The sequence below is a fragment of the Prionailurus viverrinus genome, chromosome C2 (genome assembly GCF_022837055.1).
Source record: "Prionailurus viverrinus isolate Anna chromosome C2, UM_Priviv_1.0, whole genome shotgun sequence".
NCBI lineage: Eukaryota > Metazoa > Chordata > Mammalia > Carnivora > Felidae > Prionailurus > Prionailurus viverrinus.
The window spans coordinates 101875819-101901061 of record NC_062569.1 but is presented as its reverse complement, the minus strand read 5'-3'; the positions used below and the strand labels follow the sequence as shown (position 1 = coordinate 101901061).

At 34.4% G+C, this 25243-nt stretch overlaps 1 protein-coding gene across 2 annotated transcripts in view; it reads left to right on the top strand.

Annotated features, from left to right (window-relative positions):
* The window catches only part of NECTIN3 (nectin cell adhesion molecule 3), a 129248-nt gene that overhangs the window by 24395 nt on the left and 79610 nt on the right, over window positions 1–25243 (top strand). For both annotated transcript variants that reach the window (XM_047876145.1, XM_047876144.1), the window contains exons 2-3: window positions 15228–15569; window positions 22890–23186. In XM_047876145.1, coding sequence (XP_047732101.1) covers window positions 15228–15569; window positions 22890–23186 — 639 coding nt within the window. The remainder of the gene's footprint in view (window positions 1–15227; window positions 15570–22889; window positions 23187–25243) is intronic.

Here is a 25243-nt window from a genome sequence, read left to right as displayed (position 1 = left end):
GTTCTTGAATCTAGGTTAGTCTGACTCCAAAGTTCTTGCTTTTTCATTCCACCCTGTTATCATTCACAATTTAAGTCTCATTCTTAGGTCTCAGAAGTAGTGTACTACTAAACCATAAATTCCATGTACTTGTTTAGAGATGCCTCTTTTATTTACAACAGTAAATTTGAGATTTTTGGATTATTAATGCATGTCATATGAATGTGTATAAATTTTTACATGGGTCATTATAGAAGGCTGTCATTTATGAGAATTGATAATCACTATCTTTGAAGCACCTGTTTTTTTTACATTGTGAAAAAATCTGAGAGTACATGTTCATAGGGCTTCTGTTTTTTGTGTATCACTTACAATAAGCTTAAAGTAAATTAAAGGATCGGAAATAAATTCATTAGTATGGTTAAACAATTCTTTCATTTGAAAATTGCTAGTTATTGATTATAGATTTTACTGCTCGAATAACAGTAAAACCTAAGATAATTACTATAGTATTTGGGATAATAAATGTTACTAGGATTAAAACTCATAATTTCATTAGTTTTTAAAAGTTGCCACAATTTCACAGGTTGTAGTGGGATTGAAAGAGCAAATTTTTAGTAATTGTTATGAAAATCCGTTCTCCCACTACTCCACCTCTGGTCGCAGTAGTGCTGACTTAAAACTCCAGCGCCCGGCCCGGCCCCTCCACCTTTTAAGTTGAAAATCACTGAGCTTTTGAATGTCTTCACTAATATCCTTATAGATACTAAAATTTATTTATAATGTGCCTCAGCATGGTGGAGTTGCCAAGATTACTTTTTGAAGCCAGAAGCTTTCTTCTTGTTTGTCTTTTGCCACTAGCTATTTAAGGGCAGGTCACCTCAAATGTCTCTATAAAAATGAGATTAGATCAGATTCCTATACGTTTTCTTCCTGATCTAAGATTTTGTGCTTCTGTTCTGAAAATACAAAGGAATTTGTGCTTTTAAGCATAAACTAAAGAGAAGCTGTATTTATGTTGATTGGTTAAATCAAGATATTTTCTTTATTTGAAATTTAAAGGTAGTGGTTGAGAATAGATGGTGGAAACAACATTTTTTAAAGGCTGAAGTTACTATATGTGAAGATAAGATGATACGATACAGTGGGATAAAATTTATATTTAGTGTTAATATATAGAAATAGTAGAGTAGAAGTTTGCTATCTCTTGCACCTGTTATTCCCTATGTTTGGTTATGTGTAAATCATTATTACAGTAATCTAACTAGTTAGAAGTTAACTTATATTAAACTTCCATTCTGGAACTGCACTATCTAGGACTTTTCTGCCGTGAAACAAATGTTATTCAGCTGTACTCTTGAGTAGCATAGTTACTAGCCATGTATGGCAATTGAGCATTTGAAATATGGCTAGTGTAAATGAAAACCAGAATTTAAACTTTTATTTAATTTCAATTAATTTAAATTTAAATAGCCACTTGTGGGTAGTGGCTGGGACGGTGTGATTCTAGGAATTGTTAAACATTGTGCCAAAGCATTATTAGTTCTGTTTCTCTACTGTGTCATTTCTGATTACTGCCCTTTACTCTTTTTGAATTCAACCTTCCCTCCAGTCTTACGTTCTGTATCTTGGCCTCATGCTGGATCTTTGATTAGCTTGCATTGGTCTTCCCAGCCTATGAAAATCTTGAAGTCTTCAAGGCAGAGCTTAAATTCTACCTATTGCAGAGCTTTCCCTGATTCCGCTATGGCAGATGGCACTGTCTCTCACTATTTGTATGACCCAGGTTAAGTTTTTTAATAACCCTTTTGATTCTTGATTTGTCATATGGAAACAAAAATTACCTATCTTACCTCATAGTATGCTTTTTAGGGGGGAGGGGTGGAGTGTGGGGATCAAATGAAACAATAAAATTAAAAGTCCAATAAAATGGTATGTAAAAACAGACAATTTTTAGGACTATACAACTGTAAAGGGATGAGACATTTCATAAATGTGAAAACTGAGGTCAGAGAAATTGACTTCCCCACTGCCTAACATTATCCACCTCACTTTATTTAGTACTTCAGTTCCAGTAATTCTTTAGCTACATTGGTTTCTATAATCCTTTCATCCTATTCTTTTTCTTCGCTTCTTGACCAGCTGACAGTCTGTAGTCTATCATTGAAATCACTTCTTTGCCATCAAACCCTTGCTCATCTTTTATTTGTGCTAGCCTGGTAAAACTCTCAACCTGGGTTAAATCTTACAGTTTGCCCATTCCATGCCTCTACTCAGGCAAGTGAATGCTGATTAACGTCATCATAATTCAAAGGTAGTAACTGCAGGTAGTTCTTGGAACTACCACATTTTCCTAATGAGTGGTTCTTTTTTATACTCTTAAAAAATTATTGATGACTATAGCAAGCTTTTGTTAGTGTGGATCTTATCTGTCAATACTTACTTGGTTAAATATTAAAACTGAGTAATTTTTAAATGCTTTAATTCCTTCAAAAATAGTCATGACAGGAATGCCTGGGTGGCTCAGTCATTCAAGCCTCCGACTGGCTCAGGCCATGATCTTGTGGTTTGTGACACAAGCTTTGTGTCGGGCTCTGTGCTGACAGCTCAGAGCCTGGAGCCTGCTTCGGATTCTGTGTCTCCCTCTCTCTCTGCCCCTTCCCTGTTCATGCTCTGTGTCTTTCTCTCTCTCAAAAATAAATAAACATTTTAAAACTTTAAAAAATAGTCACTACATGTCAACAAATATTTTTATGAAAAACTGGTATTTCTAAAATTTATTTATTTATTTTGAGAGAGAAAGAGTGAGAGAGAGAATCCCAAAAGGCTCCACGCTGTCAGCACAGAGCCTGACATAGGGCTTGATCACCCGAACCGTGACACCATCACCTGAGCTGAAGTCAAGAGTTGGACTTTTAACTGACTGAGCCCCCTAGCCACCCCCAAAAGTAAGTATTTTCTGTAAAAAATTAGTGGTAAGAGTGGTATAGTTCTTTATTTTGCAAATGTCTTTAACATCTATCTTAATAACAACTGGATTTTCATACCTGCTTCTGCATTTAACCTGCTGAATATCATATGTAGCCTCTAGAATATCCATTGTATACTCATGGCAGAACAGAATGAAAAAGATAACATTATAGAATGAGTGTGAACATAGTTTTGATTGTATTAACTCCCTGGAAAAGTCTTGGAGACTCTCAAGGGTCACACTTTGAGTACTTTTGCTTCATTCCATCTGCTCTTTCCCCACAGCTGTTTCACACTTCTATCTTTTTAAGTCTCTAGACATCATCTCTTATCCTCACATGCAATCCTTTCTTTTTAAAGAGCAAACGTAAGAAGTCAGAAAAGAACTTTAACCACCATACCTACCAATCTGTAAGGGTAGACTCTGGCAGCTACAACTGATGCACGATGGATGCCTACTGATATCCCTCAGTCCTGTCCCACAGTCCCTTTTCCTCAAAGATATCACTTTAACAGCGGTCTCTTTTATCTCATAAGTTTTGTTTTTCAGTCATTTCAGTCAGCATAAATATATGCTATAATAGCTCTCATTTAAAAAAGACTCTCCCTGATATATAATCTCTCTTGAGCTATTGTCTCTCTTTATAGTAAAAAATGATCTCAAGAGTTCTTTATATACTAAATGTTCTCCAGTTTGTCTTCTATTCTCATTTTTATATAAAACAGCGTCATTGGGTATAAGTGACCTATAATACGCTGCACCTACTTGAGGTGTACAATTTGATAAGTTTTAACAAAGATGTATGCCTGTTGAATCATCACTACAGTGAAGATAGTGAAATGTTATATTGTGTCATCTATAAATCATCCATCTCATCTCTTCCTGTCCGCCTTCCCCTAAGCAAGCACCTGTCTGCTTTCTGTCACTGTAGTTTGCGTTTTCTATAGAGTTTTATATAAATGGAATTATACTTTATGTATTTTTTTCTATCTTCTTTCAGCATAATTGTTTTGAAATTTATCCATGTTGTTGCATGTTATCAGTTTATTTCCTTTTATTGTATTTGGTTATATAAATATTCCTTTTAAAATTTTTTAATAGGGGCATCTGGGTGCTAAGTCGGTTAAATGTCTGACTTTGGCCCAGGTCATAATCTCACGGTTTGTGAATTTGAGTCCTATGTCAGGCTCTATGCTGACAACTCAGAGCCTGGATCCTGCTTCAGATTCTGTGTCTCTCTTCCTGTCTCTCTCTGCCTCTCCCCCGCTCTCATTCTGTCTCAAAAATGAATAAGCGTTAAAAAATAAAATTTTTAATAGACTTTATTTATTTTTAATGTATTATTTACTTTTAAGAGAGAGAATGAGTGAGTGTGGGGGAAGAACAGAGAGAGAGGGAGACACAGAATCCCAAGCAGCCTCCACGCTGTCAGTACAGAGCCTGTTGCAGGGCTCGAATCCACGCACCATGAGATCATGACCTGACCTGAACTGAAATCAAGAGTTGGGCGCTTGACCGACTGAGCCACCCAGGCACCTCGGGACTTCACTTTTTTAGAGCAGTTTTAGTTCATAGCAAAATTGAATGGATTGTACAGAGAGTTCCCATATGTACTCTCATCACCCTTCCCCCCAGTAGTCCCTACCAGCATCTTCTACCAGAGTGATACATTTGTTACAGTTGATGAACCTACATTGACACTTCATCATCATCACCCAAAGGCCATAGTTTTCATTAGGGTTCACTCTTAGTATTGTACGTTCCGTGGGTTTTGGCAAATGTATGACATGGATCCACCATCATAGTATTATGCAGAGTTAGTTTCACTGCCCTTAAAATTCTCAATATTATACCTGTTCATTTCCCCCTCCTCTCCCAACCCTTGGCAACCACTGATCTTTTTACTGCCTCCATAATTTAGCCTTTTCCAAAATATCATATAATTGTAATTATTCAGTATGTAGCTTTTACAGATTGGCTTTTTTAACCTGACAATAATACATTTAAGGTTCCTCCATGTCTTTTTATGGCTTGTACCTCATTTCTCTTTAGCACTGAATGATATACTCCATTGTTTGTACCACAGTTTATTCATTCACCTACTGAAGGACACAGTGGTTGTCTTGACAAGTTTTTGGCAATTCTCAGTAAAACTGCCATAAACACCCACGTGTAGATTTCTGTGTAGATGTAAGTTTTCTGTTTGTTTGGGTAAATACAATGGAACACAATTGCTGGTTTGTAATGTAAGAGTGTATCTAGTTTTGTAAGAAACTGTCAAACTGTCTTCCATAGTGGCTGTATCAGTTTTCATTTCCACCAGTAAGGAATGGTAGTTCCTGTTGCTCCATATCCTTGTGAGCATTTGGTATTCCCAGTGTTTGGATTTTAGCCATTCTAATAGGTGTGTAATGGTGTCTAATTGTTTTAATTTGCAATTCTTTAATGACATGATATTGAGCATCTTTTCATATGCTTTTTTGCCATCTGTATATCTTCTTTGGTAAGATGTCTGTTAAGGTCTTTTTCCCATTTTTCAGTTGGGTTGTTTTTTTTCTTATTATTGAGTTTTAAACGTTCTTTGGATGTTTTGGATATTGGCCCCTTAGTATAGATGTCTTTTACCAACACTTTCTTCCAGTCTGTGGCTTGTCTTCTCATTCTCTTGGTAGTGTCTTTTGCAGAACAGAAATTTTAATTTTGATCATGTCTAGCTTGTCCCCATTATCTTTCTTGGATCATGTCTTTGGTGTTGTGTCTAAAAAGTCATCACCATCCCCAACATAATCTAGGTTTTTTCCTGTGTTATCTTCTAGAAATTTTATAGTTTTGCATTTTACATTTAGGTTTGTGATCCATTTTTAGTTAATTTTTGTGAAGTGTATAAAGTTGATCTAGATTCTTATTTTTGCATGTGGATGTCCAGTTGTTCCAATACCATTAGTTGAAAATAATTCTCTTTGCTCTGGTATATTGCCTTTGTTCATTTGTCAGAATCTATTGATTAGAGTCATATGAATTTATTTCTGGGGTCTCTGTTCTGTTGATCTATTTGTCTATTCTTTCACCAGTGCCACACTGTCTTGGTTAGTGTAGTTTTATACTAAGTGTTGAAGTCATGTGGTGTTCGTCCTGTGACTTTGTTCTTCTTTTTCAATATTTTGTTGGCCATTCTGGGTCTTTTGTTTCTTCATATAGTGTTAGGATCAGTTTGTTAATATCTACAAAGTAACTTGCTGGGATTTTGCCTGGGATTATGTTGAATCTATAGGTAATGTTGGGAAAAACTGACATCTTGGCAATATCGAGTCTTCCTACCCATTAACATGGAATATGTTTACGTTTAGTAGTTCTTCTTTGATACCCTTGATTAGTTTTGCAATTTTCCTCACATGGATCTTGTACATATTTTGTTAACATTTATACCCAAATGTTTCATTTTTGGGGTGCTAATGTAAATGATACTGTGTTTTTAATGTGAAATTTTACTTTTCATTGCTGGCATATAGGAAAGTGATTGTATCCTGCACCTTTGCTGTAACCACTTACTAGCTTGAAGAGTTTTTGGTCAGTTCTGATTTTCTACAGTACAAAATCATATCTGTGAACAAAGTTTTATTTCTTCTTTCCCAATCAGGATACGTTTTATTTCCTTTTCTTCTTACATTAGCTGGAATTTCTAGTATAATGTTGTAAAGGTACAACAGAGAGGCATCCTTGCCTTGTTCCTGATCTTATTGGGAAAGCTTTTAGTTTCTCACCCTAAGTATGATGTTAGCTGTAGGGTTTTTATTTTTTTATTTTTTATTTTCTTTAACTTTTTTTAATGTTTATTTATTTTTGAGACAGAGAGAGATAGAGCATGAACAGGGGAGGGTTAGAGAAAGGGAGACACAGAATCCGAAGCAGGCTCCAGGCTCTGAGCTGTCAGCACAGAGCCCGACGCGGGGCTTGAACTCCTGGACTGTGAGATTATGACCTGAACCGACGTCAAATGCTTAACCCACTGAGCCACTCAGGCGCCCCTAGCTGTAGGGTTTTTAAAAATAATTGTTCTTTATCAAGTTGAGGACGATCCCTTCTCTTCCTAGTTGTGGGTATTTCTTTTTATTGCTGAATAGTATGTGTATACTAATACATATGTATTAGTATATACATATGTGTTAGTACATACATATCTATGAATATATACATATATGCGTATGACTATACCACAGTTTGTTTATTCATTCTCTTGTTGGTGGACATTTGGGTTGGTTCCATTTTTTGGCTCTTATGAATAAAGTTGCTGTGAATATTTGTGTACAAGTCTATGTACAGACACGGTTTTTTAATCTAGTGAGTATAGACATAGAAGTGAAATGGGTGGATGATATGGTGCTTGTCTGTTGAACTTTAAGAAACTGCTGGTGTCTTCCAGTGTGGTTGTACCATTTTGCAGTTCAACCAGCAATGAGGGAGGGTTCCACTTCTTCCACATTCTCAGTCTTTTTAATTTTTGTCACTCTAATGGATGGGTAGTGGTATCTTATTGTGGTCTTAACTTGCGTGTCCCTAATGATGTTGAGTACTTATTCATATGCTGTTTGGTGATGTGTCTCTTCAGATCTTTTCCTCATTTTTTAAATTGGCTTGTTTTCTTTTTATGAAGTTTTCAGAGGTCTTTATAAGTGTTTTGAATTCAGGTTCTTTGTCAGATATAAATCCTTTATCAAATATGTTTTGCAAAGTTTTTTTCCCCATTAAGTGGCTTGTCTTAAGAGTATATTTTGAAGAGTAGAAAATTTTTGATGAAACTCACTAATTGTGCTATTGGTAACATACCTAAGGAAATATTTGCCAATCTAAAGTACAAAAATTACATTTGCATGTCCATGTGAATTTTAAGAAAAAGAACTTGTCAAGTTTTATAAAAATCTGATTGTATTTTGATTGGGATTGTGTTTAATCTGTAGCTCAATTTAGAAAGAATTAATGTTATAAGAATATTAAGTCTTCTGTGAGAAACGTTTATCTTTCCATTTATTTAGGTCTTTAATTTCTCTTAGCAAATTCTGTAGTTTTAACTGTGGGTTTTTCATAACTTCTGTCAGATTTATCCCCATTTCTTGTTTTTTCTTGATGTTATTTTAAACAGCAGTGTTTTAAATCCCTCCCCACCCCATGCCCAATTTTTTCAATGCTAATACATGGAAATAAAATTGGTTTTTCTATATTGATCTTAAATGCTATGTAAGGACTACTGTCCCTGCTTAATGCCCTTGTTATAGTAGCTTTCTTGTAGAGAATCTATCAAATTTTCCACACAGATGATTGTTTTCTGCAAATACATTTATTCTTTTCTAATCTAGATGCCTTTTGTTTCTTTTTCTTCCTTGATTGTACAGTGTTGGATAGAACTCAGGGAGATAGTTTGGTTGTTAGATTCTCTCAAGGCGTTGAGGCCTTGAGATTCACTCCAGGTGGTAAAACGAGACCAGTTATTGGGCTTACCTTGTATGTTTACTGTCTCTCAGGATCAATATTCTTTGTTGCCTGTTGATCATTGTCTTGAAATGGTTGTTTCAATCAAGAGGGTAAATCTTCTTACTTTTCCTTGGTTATAAGCAGAAGTCTCTATGCTCTTGTAAATCTATACCAGTCAGGCTTTTATCCTCCCCACTCACTAAGACAGTTGCTAAATTCATTGGTTACTTACTAGTCCTTCTTGTTTGGCTGATTGGTAGTATTTGGAATAATTGATCACTCTCCCTTTTCTAGGTACTTGGTTTACTTAGGTGCAAGATTCTTCGAGGTGCTTTTTCTTCTTCCCCGACTACACTCTGTCATCTTCTTTTTTGAATTCTACTCAACTTCCAAACCTTTAAGTGTTTGAATGCACCATGGGTGAAATAGGCAAGTCCAAAACTGCAGTTCTGAACTCCTCTCTACCTCGGACCCTTAAAAATGCTACACTTGCTAATCTCATTTTGGTAAATGTCAGCTCTATCATTTCACTTGCTCAGGCCATAACTATAGACTAATTTTGGCCTTTCTATTTCTCTTAGGCCCAGTGTTTTGTTCCACCAGGAATCCTGTTTGTTTTTCTTTCACAATACAGTATATCCAGAATTGTGCTTAACTCTGCTTAACACTACCACTTTGATTATCCTGATTCAAACCCTATCTTCTCTCCTGCATCAAGAAAAGGCAATGATGATACCCTAAAGTAATCGCTGTTACTTTCCTTTATTTTCCTCTTTGGTTCTTACTATCTGATATCTTATTTTAATTCTTTTTCTCCAATTAGAATTTAAACTTCATAAAGACAGGGAGATCTCTTCACTACTATTTCCAGTACTTAGAACAGTGCCTGGCACAAAAGTACATACCTAATTCATACTGATAAATAAATGTCCTGGGTTTTCTCATCCGGTTTGTCCTTAGGATATAGGACCTCCTGTGATCCCAGAGTTACTCTTTCTAGTTAAAACATGACCCGAAGCTAGAGATTCTTTCATATTCTAATAGTATTAGAATTTGCAGTTATTCATAGATTTTACATTCTATTATTTAATTAACTCCATTTTTCTATGCTTATTACTGTTTTGAGTGTTGTTTGGGTATTTTATAGAAAAGAATTTTTTGTTACATTTTCAAGGCTGATGTGGCTTAAACATTTATTACTTTAAAACAATTCAGATTAATTATTGAATGTAGTAGTGATAAATCTGATTCATCTAAACTTTAAGTATGCTGAAATTGTTGAGAATACCTCTGTTAGTTTCTTAAAAATGTGTACTTACTTCAGTTGTTGCTTTAAAAAAATTATTCTAAATTCTCAGGAGTCTGAAAGGATCCATACCTTTTTGGAAGTATCGTTTGTAGTTGAACATAGAGTATAATAAACAATTGATTTAGAGAATATTTGCATATACCTATTTTCTAGATGATAAATAACATTTAGAAGATCCTGGGACCTAAAATGGACAAGATACCTGCCATTTCCATAGGTTGAGAAATGAGATGTGGTAACAAAAAATAGTATCACAGTATTAAAAAAGGTAGTATTGGGGCATCTGGGTGGCTCAGTTAGGCATCTGACTGGATTTCTGCTTAGGTCATGATCTCTGGTTCATGAGTTTGAGCCCTGCATCAGACTGCACTGACAGAGGGTTTCTCTCTTTCTCTCTCTCTCTCTCTCTGTGTTCCTCCCCCACTTGTTCTCTCTCTTTCTCTCTCTCAAAATAAAAACTTAATTAAAAACATTTTTTAAAGGTAGTATTAAAGATAGATTTGTGATAACTTCTATTACTTTTTGGTTCATTGTTGGGAGTGGGAGAGGTAGGAAAGTGAACTGTGGTCACTTCATACTTCTGTTTCAGATACTTTAATATGATCTCTAATATGAACATCAAGTCACTTTTTGCTTTTAAATAACCCATAGAAGTTATAGGACATGAATCATATTTTCTTTTTCTGTCACAGACTTTTTAAAAAATATTTCCAAATGATTTGTAGCCTCATCACACTCTAAATCTTGACTGACTATTCAAATATACATGAAAAATCCAGTTTTATTTTCATGGTTCTAGTATTTTCATGGGAGCTACAGGTAGGAGGAAAACACCTATTTCTCTCTTTTTCTCTCTGAAAGATCAATAAATCCAATTTAATTAATTAGTCAATGCTACAAATGGTATTTTGTTTTTCTTTGGCCTCTAGAGTGTGCAGTAATCAGGAACACCGTACGACAGTGTCAGGCAGGGTCTTGCCAGATATGAAAGGTTCAATTCTTTGCTGTTCCTTAGCCTCTTTATATTCTAGATGTACATCACTCTTAATAAAGAACTTTATTAAAAAACTTTAAATAATTTAGGTCTTTAGAAATCAACATTTGTATATCTCTAAGACACACCTCTGCTTTCTTGTCAAACTCCATTTCATGTGGGAAAGTGGGGGAGGAGGTAGGTTTAATGTTTGGGAGACCTTGAGAAGTGAGGCATTCAGTGACTTTGGTATAAGAACCATAGTGGAGAATCTGTTTCTCTACAGTTTTAAGATTCTGTGGAGGAAAATCTTACTTAGAAGTGGTTTTTAACTTTTGGGTTTAGTCTAGGATTGGAAATATATTAGATACTTGTTTGCAGGCAATAGAAAGTAATTCTGGCTAACTCAAACACAAAAAAGGGGATATATCATTAGAAGCTTGTGGAATCTAGGGGAGAGCCAAATTACCAATACTTACAGGGTAATATAAAGCCTTGCTCAGAGGTTTAAGAGTTGAAGCAACACAAAACTGTGCCAAAGTTTACTTTTTTATAGCAAGCAAAAACTACTGAGAAAAATTTTGCAGAAAAATTAGAAAGTAAGAATTGGTCATTTTCTCCTAGATATTAAAACAAAAGGTGAAAAATAAAAACCTGGTAGTTATATTAATACTTAGAGTAAAATTAAACACTTACCGTGGGCTCCTGGGTGGCTCAGTTGGTTAAGCATCTGACTACTTCAGCTCAGGTCATGATCTCACGGTTCGTGAGTTCAAGCCCCACAACAGGCTCTTTGCTGTTAGCACGGAATCTGCTTTGGATCCTCTGCCTGCCTTGCTGTCTCTGCCCTTCCCTGCTGGTGTTCTCTAAACAAACAAACAAACAAACAAACTTAAAAAAATTAAGCACTTACTAAAATAGCCATTTGTAGTGGGTTTTTTTGTTTGTTTGTTTGTTTGTTTTTATGTACCAAGCTCTTTGTTCCCTAGGGGGTTAGTTTTTCTGATGAAATCTATCATCCTTTTTTTCTAGATGGTTTTTCATTCTTTTATTCTGAGAGTGGCTTTCCCTATTTAAATATTGTAGAATATACTTAAATATTGAAAATATGTTTTTGATTCGGTGGATTCATTGTTTCTTTTTCCTGTCTCCAAATACTCCCTTTAGTAATGATGGCTCAATTAGGCCATAGTTCTTACAGGTTGTAAGGAGATATGATTAGCGCTGTCCTTCCCAGGTTGTTCTGATACTTAATGTCTTAGATCAGATTGCTGTAAGAAAACACTATGGACTGGGTGGCTTAAACAGCAGATACTTATTTTTCACAGTTTTGGAGGCTGAGAAGTACAAGATCAAGGTGCAGATTCCGTTCTTGGTGAGGACTCTTTCCTGACTTGTATGTAGACAGCCACCTTCTTGATTTGTGCTCACATGGTGGAAAGAGAGAGAGCTCTCTTCTTTTTCTTATAAGGACATTAATGTCACCATGGGAGCTATACCTTCATGACCTCCTATAAACTTGATTACCACACAAGGGCACCATCTACAGATATTATCACTTTAGAGATTAGGACTGCAATATAAAAATTTTGAAAAGTGCAAATACTCAGTCTGTAACATTTCCCTACCCTATCTCTTCTTTACTTTCACCTCAGGAGGATATAATTCTATTTATTTTTATTTTTAATTTGCTTTTATTATGAGCATTGCTTATTATACATGATTTTGACATCAAAGAGGAACAAAAAGTAAAAACTGATAGTTCTTTCCTTAATCCTCAGTATCCCACTTCCTAAGAGTAACTAACATTATGTGCCAGAATATACAAAGTTATTGTCAGTATATATGAAGGTATATGTAGCTGTTTCTTACATTTAGATATTCAGTCCCTGTGTGTGTGTGTGTGTGTGTGTGTGTGTGTGTGTGTGTGGTGGCACGTGCATGTGTTTGTGTGTTTAGTGTGAAGCAGGGTTCTGTTTCCTAGTAATTAGCTCTTATTAGCATCTTGACTCATTATTTATCTACTCATAGAAAATACTTTGTTATATACCAATACCATTTTATATATATATATGTATATATATATATGTATGTGTGTGTGTGTATGTATGTATGTATATACATGCAGTTTCTGTATTTTAACTTGTATATATGTATATATGTGTATATATATATATTCAGTATATATATATATATATTCAGTATATATATATGTATATGCATTTGTGTACTTTAAATTATTTTCAGATACTAATAGTATTTTTTATTTTTACTTTAGTATTTTTATCTAGTGTGTGTTTAGTATGTTTATTATTTTACTTTAGTATTTCTCCTCCCTTCTACTGGGCCATTGTTTTTGAAATACTTCTTAGCTGTTCCTAGTCCAGTTTCAAGAATTTTTATTAGTTTTCACTGTAATTGCATTGAATTTGTTTGTTAGTATGGGGAGATAGGATGTCCAAGTAGTATTGTTTTCCTTAGGAACATGACATATCTTACATTTATCCATATCATTTGCTCAGATTTATAGGTTCTTTATACCTTTATTCATGGGTGTTTGGAATGTTAATGTTTGCAAATATTGTCATTTTCTACAATAAATTTGTAATGGTTATCACCTCTTATACCATTTTGTATAATTTTTATACATTTTGCATGTTTATATGCACCCATATGATTCTACTAGCCCTTTATTTGGCCACCTACTTTTTTTTTTTTTTTTTAACCTCATTGCACTGGGATTGATACTGTGGTAATGATAGTGGTAATGAATAGTGGTAATGATACTGTGCCATTTTGTCTGCATCTTTTTTTAGTAGCAGGCCTTCTTCTATTTTAGTGTAATGATGGCCACTGATTTAAGAAAAATCCATTTTATTATTAAGAATCCTTTTCTTGGTTGTTAGATTTTTTTTTTTTAATCAGATAATGAACGTTAAATTTTATTGAATGACTTTTGAGCATCAAATGAGAAAGTCAATGTGAGCTTTCAGTGTTGTAAATAGTTTTAAAATATCCTTACATTCTTGGAATATCCTACTTGGTCATTGTGTCTTTTTTTTTTTTTTAATAGAAAGATGGGTATTATTTCATAATATTATGTGAAAATTTTAATATTCATAAATTGCTCTTTTATTTATATATTTTCTGGTTTAGTACCAGGCTTATGATAGCTTGCTGAAATACATTATAATACTTTATATGTCTTGGCTTAATTTTAAAAGCTTAGAAATTATCTATACTTGAAAGCATGATAGAGCACAATAAATTTGGGAGACTTGATACTTTTTGGGGGCAGTGGTTAAATAAGACCTTTTTCTTCCATAGCTATTACGTATAGTCACTGAGAAATGTCAGCCCTTTTTTTTAATACCTTCAGTCATCTCTTGGATGACACAGTTTGCTCTCTTGTTTCTTTATTATTTGTTTTTATTCATTTAGGTTTGGATGATACAGTTTGCCTGTCTCTTTACTTATATTTTACTTATTTATTTATGGTTTTTTTTTTCCTCCCAAAAAGGGCTCATGGAAATAATATTGTGTAAAATTTTTGTTGTTGTTTAGAACTGTTTGAACATATTTAAAACACATTTTTTGTGGTTATGTTTTAGGTGATACCCTCTACATTTTTAGATTCATTTAAAAATATTAATTGGACATAGCTCTACATTTTAAAGATACTATTTGTATAATATATTGTTTATCCAGTTTCCATGTTTGAGTGTTTACATTGGTTTACTTCTGAATTTGAATATTTATTTTGTCAGGAGACATGTGAGTTATAAGCTCTCCAAGGGCTTGTATATATGTTCAAATATACTTGTCAACGAGCAGCATCTTGCTTGAGTTTCGTTTTCATAAATATTAGTCTTATTTCTCTTAAAATAATTTAGATTTGGTTCATTGCTTTTAGGAAGGAAATCAGCATTATAGGGGAAAAGTTTGATGTCTTTTTTTTTAACTTTTGCTTGTGGAATTTTTTTTCTTCATGAAATGGAAAAAATTGATTTCATATTTATATAAATGTTGTTTTAATGAATGTTTTCTGGTAGTTAGTTAATATCTTAAGTTTTTTATAGATATTTTTGATAGAGGGACCCTCTAGAGGAAGACACTTTGGTATTATATTTGGTTCAACAGATCCTACATGTAGTAGTTATCTATTGCTAACTAACAAATAGGGCTGGGATCTCATCTGAAGGCTTGCCTGGGAACTGATCTTCCAAACTTATTCTTGTCCCAATCTAGCACTTTTTCCTTCCACTACAGCCATACTGGCGGGTATTTGATTTATTTGAGAGTCGCTCTTTGGATTTAACATTCAGCCCTGAAAACATCTACCTCTTTTGAGTCCTTCCTGTTATTTATTCATAAACATGTGTGCGCGCGTGCATGTGCTCATGGGCATGTGAGCACCTGTAGAAGGGGAAGTGGGAGAGACAGAGGGAAACAGGAAGGAGGTGGGAGGAGAATGACCAGATGTTAGTATAACTTATTTCCATTTTAAGAACTATTTTTTTCCCCCATAGGTGCCTTAGCTGGGCCAATTATTGTGGAGCCACATGTCACAGCAGTATGGGGAAAGAATGTTTCATTGAAGTGTTTAATTGAAGTAAATGAAACTATAACACAAATTTCATGGGAGAAGATCCATGGCAAAAGTTCACAGACTGTTGCAGTTCATCATCCTCAGTATGGATTCTCTGTTCAAGGAGAATATCAGGGAAGAGTCTTGTTTAAAAACTATTCACTTAATGATGCTACAATTACTCTACATAACATAGGATTCTCTGATTCTGGAAAGTACATATGCAAAGCTGTTACATTCCCGCTTGGAAATGCTCAGTCCTCTACAACCGTAACTGTATTAGGTAGGTATGCTTGAATTACATATTTTGGTGGTAGTGGCAAGGATTATAATAAAAATATTTCAAGAATTTAAAATGATTGAAAATATATATATATAGTTTCTAAATAATTCAAATATGATTTTTCAAGTTCTGTCTTAAAATTCTGTAATTCTAGCCTCTCAATTTAAACAAAATTTTGTCTGTATCTACCGTACCCATTTATGTGATTCTGTGTGGTTCTTAGCTATTTTCCTTTCTTCATGAAAGATTATTTTTTATGTATAATACTAAGTGTTGAGTGTTTTTGACATTTTCAGTGTTCTCAAATTTTCAAACTTTAAATTACCATCTTTAAATAAGCTTTTCCATTTATTTAAATGTCCATTGTCTTAGAGCTCATTGATACACCTCATGTTTGTTTCTGAAATCAAATTTTATTTCTGCTCCTGTGGATTTCATAGCTGTTGGAATCTTGGGCTGTTGATTGTAATGAACAATCTTCTGCCTTTTTCTGATAACTGTTAGAATCTATGGTGGAATTTAAAATGAGCTTATTAACCACTTACAGTGAAAGGACAGTAGTTTGGAAATACTGGTTTATACTTTTGGAATAACAGAATAAGGATTAAAGAGTAATAGCAACCTGAGCCATTTCCACCCAGAATAGTACTCCTTTAACAGGAGGTCTTTGCTCTGCCTCTACCTGTTTGCCCACCTGCTGATAGCTCCCCTCCTCAGTCCTCCTTCACTTTCCTTCCAGATGTTAAATGCTCATAAAAACTGTTTGTACTCCTTAGTTGGTCTTAGTTCCAGCTTTCAGAGAGACAAAAAAAGTAACTAGCCCCTGGTATTTAAAGGCATAATTTCAGGGTCTCTGAAATGCAGGAAAGCAGTTTTTTCCAACTTTGGTAGATATTTTTTCATGTTTAGAGATACTATTTAAAAATAGAAATGAAACTAACTTCTTGAAGACTTAATATGTTTGTAATACTGCCCACAGCTGTGGGGATATGTAACTCACATTAATGAAATTGATACTTTTGAGGAATGTTTGATTAGAAGGCAAGGCATAAATATCTGAAAAATCAAGTGGAGGCCATCAGGGTAAAAAAGGTCCCAACAAAAGTTCAGTATCTAGAAAGTAATAGTTTATGTGTGGAAGAGGGAGCTCATGCGAATAAACTTTTTTTTGCTTTAAATTTTAGTAATTCCCCCTGAATTAATACAATATTCAGTGGTTTAAAACTCAAGACTGTTTATAAGACAAGACTAGTCACGATTTTACCCATGCCTATATCTCTAGCTTCTTCTGTTCCATCCCTTTCTTCACTTTTCCTACAACCCAAATTTAATAATCATGATAAACTATTTGCAGTTCTAGTAATACCTGTTTATGTTTTACATGTGTTTTTCTTTCTGGTTGGATTGCCTTTTTCTTCCTGTCTCTCTCCTCCTACGTTCTTCTATTTAACTGCTATTCGTCAGACCACATCCTTTTAGAAGCCATTGTTGAAATATATAACCCCTTGCAATTTGATGTTTTTCTCTTTTGGCTCTTTTGCCATTGTATCTTGAGCTTGTCTATTGCAGCAGTTACCACACTGTTTACTATGTGTTTTCTCCGTTAGAAACACATGGTGGACTGCAACTATGTACTTTAAAATTTAACTTTATCTAAAGCCTACAAGGGTTCCTAGTATATAGCAGTCATGCCCTTTTAAATGTTATTTAAGTAGAGGATAGGGATGGATTGGTGAGCTTTTTAGTCTACAGAGGTGGTGTAGAAAAAAAAATAGTTGAGTCAGCTTTGAACTTTGGGTAGGTTTTGGGTAAGAAGAAGGGAAATAAGTGTAGGGAGAACAAGTGAGCCAGTGTAGGGAGGCAGAAAACAATACACATTTGGGCAGTTTTTTAGTGTCAACATTGGTGACATTTTGGGCTGAAATTCTTTGTTGTAGTGAGCTGTCCTGTCCATTGTAGACTTTGGCAGCATCCATGACCTCCGCACCAGATGGCTAGTAGCAGTCCTTCAGTTATGACAACTGAGAATGTCTCTAGACATTGCCGGGTGTCCTCTGGGAGAGGAGAAGAAAGGAGAGATCACTTACTGTTGAGAACCCTCATTAGTGGAACCACTGAATAATTTGTTGATTGCTTATAGGATTTATATAAAGCACAAGAATTAAAGACTAGAGAGTTGAGTGGGACTGCATTAAAGTAACTTGAAGGTTAGGATGGGGAATTTGAGCTTTGTATTACTGGAAATGCCAAGTTAGTGTAAGGTACTGTGCTTGCCTCCCTTTTTCTACTCTCAGACTCTTGTTGTGTAAAGTATGGTTCCTGAACCAGCAGCATTGGTATCACTTGGGAGTTTGTTAGAAATACAGAATTTCAGGCCCCTCCCAGACTTAATGAATGGTAAGTCTACATTTTAGCAGAATAGCTAAATGATTCATATGCAGAGTAAAGTTTGAGAAGCACAGCTTTCACTGTGCTTATAGGGATACTGAATTCATAGTAGACTTGATTTAGGGAGTAATGTGGTGAAAATTGTGATTTATGAAGATCGGTCTGGTGTTTTTGATGGATTGAAATGAAGAAGTCCCAAAATCATAATCCTTCAGCCATGAGGACATGAAGACTTGAAATTAATTTTCTAATTTCTGCCACTTGAGGAAAGAAGGAAGCTATTATATAGGAATAACTGTCAGGACTTTCTAACTGATTGGATACAAGAAACAAGGGAGCTTTGAGCATAACAGGTTTTGAACCCTCGTGATTGAATAAGTTATGTTACTATTAACTCCAGTGGGCGTGTCTGAATGAAAACCAGGTGTTGAGGTTGGGAGGCTAAGATAATGAGTTCAGCATTTGTTTTATTGAGTTTGAGGATATATAGGCAAAAAATACTAGTTGGTAGTTAGAAACTGTGGAGTCAAGCCCTGTATCAAAATTGAATTAGAGATCATCTGGATAATAGTGTATATCAGATAAAAGTTTTTAATTAAGGCAATACAAAAAGTAACTGAAGGCCCCCAGGACCCAGTATTTATTAAGGCAGAGGTTAGAAGAAACAAAGAGAGCTTTGAGAAAAACTCGGGCAAAGTAATACTACTTACATGATGACAAGATAAAATTTTTAAGATTACTCTAGCAGCTTTTACCACAGGGAGAATTAAGCCCTACAGACATGATTTGAATAACCATTTTTTTTCAGTTTTCCTAAGGATGGTGCACAGCTAGTATCATTCTAAATGCATAGCCCAGAAAGTAATTCATTACTTACAGCAGATACTTTAAGGCATTAGTACTTAGTTCTTTGGGAAATGAATGTGAAGAACTGCACCAAAATATCAAATTCTGTGAAGTTAGTCAAAGAAAATAGGCATACAAAAATATTGAGCCTGTAGTTTATGTGGTGACCTTGGAGTCTCAGTGCAGTGGTAGTAATAGAACCCAAATTAAGGGAATGTGATATAACAAAAAACCTTTGGGAAAATTTAACAAGTGTCCCATAGTTGATTACTATGTACCTAGTTGATTACTTGTCTTGATGGGATATTACATAGTTGTTAGAATTATGGTTAAGAAAAGTGTTGCTGCTTGAGGGGGGGGAAAGCAAAAAATATATATCCAGATAGAAACTAGAAAAAGAAATAAAGAGAAGTGGAAGAAGGTGAAAATGACTGCATTAGGATATTGTAGTTGTGGATAATTTTCCCGTTTTTCCAATTTTTAGAAATACTGCTTTTGCAGTAAAAAAAATTCCATTGCTGTGCATGATGGAATGACAGGGACTGGATTTACCCTCTCTCTAAGAACAAGAAACCAGGCAAATAAGAAAGTTTTTAGTCGTTGGACAATAGGCAGTGTAGGATTATGATCCCTGAAAGAAGGAAAACAAAGCGAGTCCCTACAATGTTCTAGCTTCCTCTTTAGGCAGTTTCCAGGCTACAGCTCACTGACAAGGATTTGAAGCAGAGAATGATGGTTTCAGGGAGAGTAAAAGAGACGTTGGAATTCAGGGAGGACAGGTGATTAGAATTTGTGGAGGAGAATACTGGAAAGCAGAGAGCATCAGAGAGAGAGAGTGCGTGCTTTAGAGATCTACAGAAGGGCACTCTCAAGTCTTTTTGGTTTAGTACTGATCTGTGTATGTGTGAGAGGAAACTTTTGAGGTGGAGGAAAGAACCAGCAGAAAGCAGTAGATCTAACCAACAATTCTGGTGTTCACACAGGGCTGGGAAAACTTCATATTCTCCCCATTCAGAGTACAGAAGGGCATTGGTAGAATCTTAAGAGGAAGCAACAGCAAAAGTGCTAGACAGGGAAGGGTACAGAGAAGTTAACTAAAATATTGAGGTATATGAGAAAAGTAACTTCAGAAAGCCAGTACAATCTACAACTAGGAGATTTATTCCCTTCATAGGAGACAAAAATAGCAGTTTAAAATTGACTTTAAAATAATTTTTTAAAGCTCCTCAAAGATAAAAGCTTCTATTAATGATGGCATAAGTTATTCAGACCAACTCTCCCATAGGAGGGATGCAGTATAAAATACCACCGAAAGCTTCAAAGAGGTAAGAATATAGTGAGAAATCTAACTAGACCAAAATCTAGGAGAAGGTAAAAACAGAAATAAGCCTAGTACTGAAAGCTGCATTCCACCTGAGGGCTTTTGAGAATTCAGAAGAAACACCTGAGATTTTGAGATTTTGAGAGCCTTGAGAAAACAGAGACAAACTTCTAAGTGTAGTTTTGCTCAAGATGGGATGTCTAGTAACCCTTCTTTTATTCACTTGGTATCCAAAGCTTACATTTTTCAGAATAGTAGTAAACTAGAAGTAAACCAGCCTTCTTACAGATTTCTAGGTTTATGATTACCTGAGTGGTCTGATTTTTTAAAAAAAAATTTTTTTAATGTTTTTATTTTTGAGAGAGAGAACACGCAAGCGGGGAAAGGGCAGAGAGAGAGACACACACACACAGAATCCAAGCTGTCAACACGGAGCCTTGACACAGGGCTTGAACCCACACTCAACTGACAGAGCCACCCAGGCGCCCCTGAATGGTCTGATCTTATAATAAGTTCAGGAGATCCTAGACTGCTTAGAGATTTCAGGAGATTGGTAGAAGAAAAGTCCAATCTTTTCTGGTCTGGAAGAAAACTACCTTATTTTAGACCCCGGATTATTTCTCTCTTAATTATTCAGACACAGGCATATAGTTTCCTTGAGTAGGCAGGCATACAAGTAAAGAAAACCCTACAAGCAGCAGCCAGCACAAATCAGACAATAGAAACAGACCTGCAAAGATACAAGATGTTGGAGTTATCAGACACAGACTATGAAACAGCATCACTTAACATTTGAAGAGATAAGTCAGTCTATAAAATTTCTGCAGAGAAGAAATTATTTAAAAAAATACATAATAATTTGCCTTGAAGTAGAGAAGTAATTTTTAGCATATAAAAGCAGTTAACCATAAAAGGTAACTGAAAACTGATAAATTTTGGTACATTTGAATTAAAAATTTCTGCTTACCAAAACACATCGTAGAGCAAAAAGATCCTAAACCAGTAGAGGGTATTTTTTTTAGCATATATCATCAAAAAAGGGCTCTTTTCCCAAATCAGTAAGTAAAAGCAATTGGTTTTAATAGGCATTTTGCAGAAGAAATTCCAAATAGCCTATAACATGAAAAGATCCTTAACCTCATTCATAATGTGAGAAATTAAAAATACAGTCTCGATGATAATATGATTATATACATACAAGATTCACAAGCATTGGGAAGTCAGACAGTATCAACTTGTGGTGAGTCTTTGGACCAAGAGGAGCTCTAATAATGGGAGTAATTTGGTACCTTAAAAAGCTTTTTTGGCATTATCTGGTAAAATTGAAAATAAAAATAGTACTAATTCCACTATAAGGGACAGACTAGAGAGGCATCTGCACAAATATGCCAAGGTACATGAATGAGAATGTTTCTTATAAAATTGTTTACTCCAAACAGGAAACTGTGCCAATGTCCAATGGTAAATAAACCATACAGCAGTTCAAATTAATAATTTATACTATTGCATGTAAATTTAAATGATCTAAAAATTAAAAGTTAAAAAAAAACTAAGGCTAATTGTTCTCAAATAAATTAATCTCAGGAACACAAAGTTGAGTCAAAGAAAAACTGTTACAAAAATGCATATAGTCCAGTACTATTTGTGTAAAGTTCAGAAATAGGTAAAATGCAACTGTTTTTAGGTTTGCATGTGTTGCTTGTAGACCTATCATGAAAAGTAAGCAAAAATATATTTCCAATAATGGATTCATACTTGGGCCGGTAGGTGTCAAGGTCAGGAAGAGGCATGTTGAGGAACTTGGGAGGTGCTATTTTTTTTTTATTAAGATGTATGGTGGTTACATAGATGTTTACTATAAAGTGTTCATTACATGTGTTGTATGTACTTTTCCCATTGCTATTTTACAGCAGTACATCTTGTAAAATACATAGGGAAATACATAAGGAAAATATCAATACGCCTTGAGGTAATTATGAAACAAAAAAAGATAGATACAAATCAAGAACAGATGGCACTGAAAGAACTAGTTGGAAATTTTGGAAATGAATAAAAGTTATTGGGATAAAAATTTAATGTACGGAATAAGCTATAGGCTTGCGCCAAATAATTCCTGAAGTGAGACTGAGGAATTTATACAGAAAGAAGCACATAAAATTTGCTGGAAAATGTGAAGAGATAGTTAGTATAATGGAAGGTAGATTGAAAGGGCCTAAGCATTAAGGTTACTTTTCATCTGCTGAGGAGCTTTCTTATACTAGAAAAAGGTAATGTCATCTACATTCTAAGCATAACTATTATTGACATTATACTTTAACAATGTAGGTTCCATACTGGTAACTTAATTTATATTTTCTGTAAACATTTTTGCTGCAAAATGAAGCTGTATGTCTAAAAACTACATTCTTCCCCCTTGCAGAGTGATAGTACTTACAATCTCATAATGGAAATTATGATCCAACTTACAGGACATTTTCATATACTAACTGGGGAGAACTCATCGAGGTCCCTATAAAGAAAAACGTATCTCTGCTAGGGAGAACCGTCTTCAAGATTATAAAGTCTTGCTTAGCTTCTTGTTTGCCTTGGTTTATGATCCTCTCTTGTTCCAAGAATCCAGTTGATGTTGGTATTACTTAAAAGTGTGTGTGTAGATTTTATAGGCCTTTGCTTCTAAGTTTATGAAATATGGTTAGATATGGCTTGGAAGGATAAATATATTCTTAATTGAGAGGTAACTACTTTTTTTTTTTTAATTTAAACAGTTGAACCCACTGTAAGCCTGATAAAAGGGCCAGATTCTTTAATTGATGGAGGAAATGAAACGGTAGCAGCCATTTGTATCGCAGCCACTGGAAAACCAGTTGCACACATTGACTGGGAAGGTGATCTTGGTGAAATGGAATCCACTACAACTTCTTTTCCAAATGAAACGGCAACAATTGTCAGTCAGTATAAGCTGTTTCCAACCAGATTTGCTAGAGGAAGGCGAATTACTTGTGTTGTAAAACATCCAGCCTTGGAAAAGGACATCCGATATTCTTTCATATTAGATATACAGTGTAAGTAAACGATAACATCTGCTTTTGAAACATATCATGCATTTTATTTTAATTTTCTTCCTTTGACATAATTCTATGTCAGACTTTTTAATTTGAATATTTAGTATTCAGATATTCTTACAGCTTTTCCTTGTTGACCTTTTCTTTCTTAATTTTTAAAAATATTTTCATGGAAATTTCATTTAACCAGAACATTTTTTATTAGTTTGTAAAGATGGAGAGTGCCAACTTAAAATTATTTAATCTTATCCTTTTTAGACTGGACTTAAGCAAATTATGGAAATATTTATACCTCAAAATGTGCAATACTTTGAGACAAACTTCTCTAATCCAATTAATATAGCTGTTACTCAGTTTTATTGATACTACCCATGATGTTTTCAGCAAAAATCTTTCACTGCCTAGATGCATTTTAATTAGAGTGAAAACCCATGTTTTTTATTATTGTTTCTCATCTGATTTTCTTGATCATGTTATAGAGTAAGACAGTATGTTAAAGATATCATTGGGATCATAACCATTGTAGATGGCCCGTCTTGTATTTTTTTTTTTTTTGGTTAAGGGATGCTCCCTTGTGTGTGAAGTTTGTATATGTATATATGTATGTGTGTGTACTTTTTCCTGTACATTTTCTCAGTTGTTGATATGTTCTTTATGTAACACTTAAAAATTTTGAGAAGAAAAAGTGGTAATGCAGCTAGCTTATAACAAGGATAATGAAAATGAATAGGTGGTGTTACAGTTTTCATTCTTAGTGTTTTGTTTTTGATATGACATGCATGGATTTTTAAATTGCACATATTCATTGCACTTGGTGTAATGATTTCTAAAGCTAATTCTGAGAATCTTTTTCAACATTTATAGGGTTGAACTTGGGAACTTAATCTTATGTGAATGTTATTACCATTTTATTCTGGAGTGCAGATACCTTCTTTTCACTTCTTTGGAGAATCCAATTAAAATTTCTCTTTTTCCTTTTCCTACCTTACTTTCACAGACTTAACTTTTTCCTTTTTCTTGTAAAATTCAGATCCCAATTGTAAGTACTATTAATATTTTCCTCATATATATTTTGTCCTTCCTTGTATTTAGTAATGACTGACATTTTCTTCAATTTGTATTATGTATGTTATTCTTTTTTGGTTGGTGTTTGCTTGAATGCAGTCCTAAATATATAAAAATATTTCTTTTAATGTAAGACATATAATTATGGCTTAGATTTATTGACTTGTTCTTTAAATGTTAGAATACTCATGACTTTTTTTTCTTTAATTGGCACCTATAAAACATGTGAACAAAGTTTAAAGAGATAAAATCTTATATCCAAAATTCATATCAAAATTTGGAGGTATTCTTTGGGAATACCTTACTTAGTACTTGTTCCTTCCTCTTAGTAAAAGAAGGTAAACACACAGATATCTGTACTGTTCTTTCAGTAACATTTTATGGTACCAATTTTAAGTTATAAAAATGATTGTTAATTTTTGCATTTATGAGGCAGGCATTTCTTTCTTAAAATTACTGAGGTAGTTAATTGTTCCTTAGTAAAAGTTTAATTTGTTACCACTGTTTTGTAAACCTTGCTTGACAGTAGATCGAGCTTCCCTGCCAGAATTAAACTGACCTGGTCCCTCTGTAACTTCCCACCTGGTCATGTACTATTTATCTAGTTTACTGTATAACTCACAGCAGGGCCCCTGTACCATGCATAAAGTGACATTCCCTTAGGAAGCCTTTCATGACCTTCCTCAGCCCCATCCCCAATCTAAATTAGGCCCTTCTTATCTTCTCTGTATCATCCTGTTCTTTTCTTTCTTGGCTCTCGTAATAGGTTTTTATCACATACTTTTAAATTATTCCCTTCCTTATTAAAAGCTATTAGAAAATACGTTTTATGAATACAGAGTCTATATGTATACCAAATGCCTACAATAGTGCCTGCCACTTATTAGGAGTTAGACAATATGATGGTTGAATGAATGGTTAGTATTGGATTGTGTAGTTGGAAGGCATAAATTTGTATTGCTAGTAGGTATGGATAATTGCTCATTTAACTA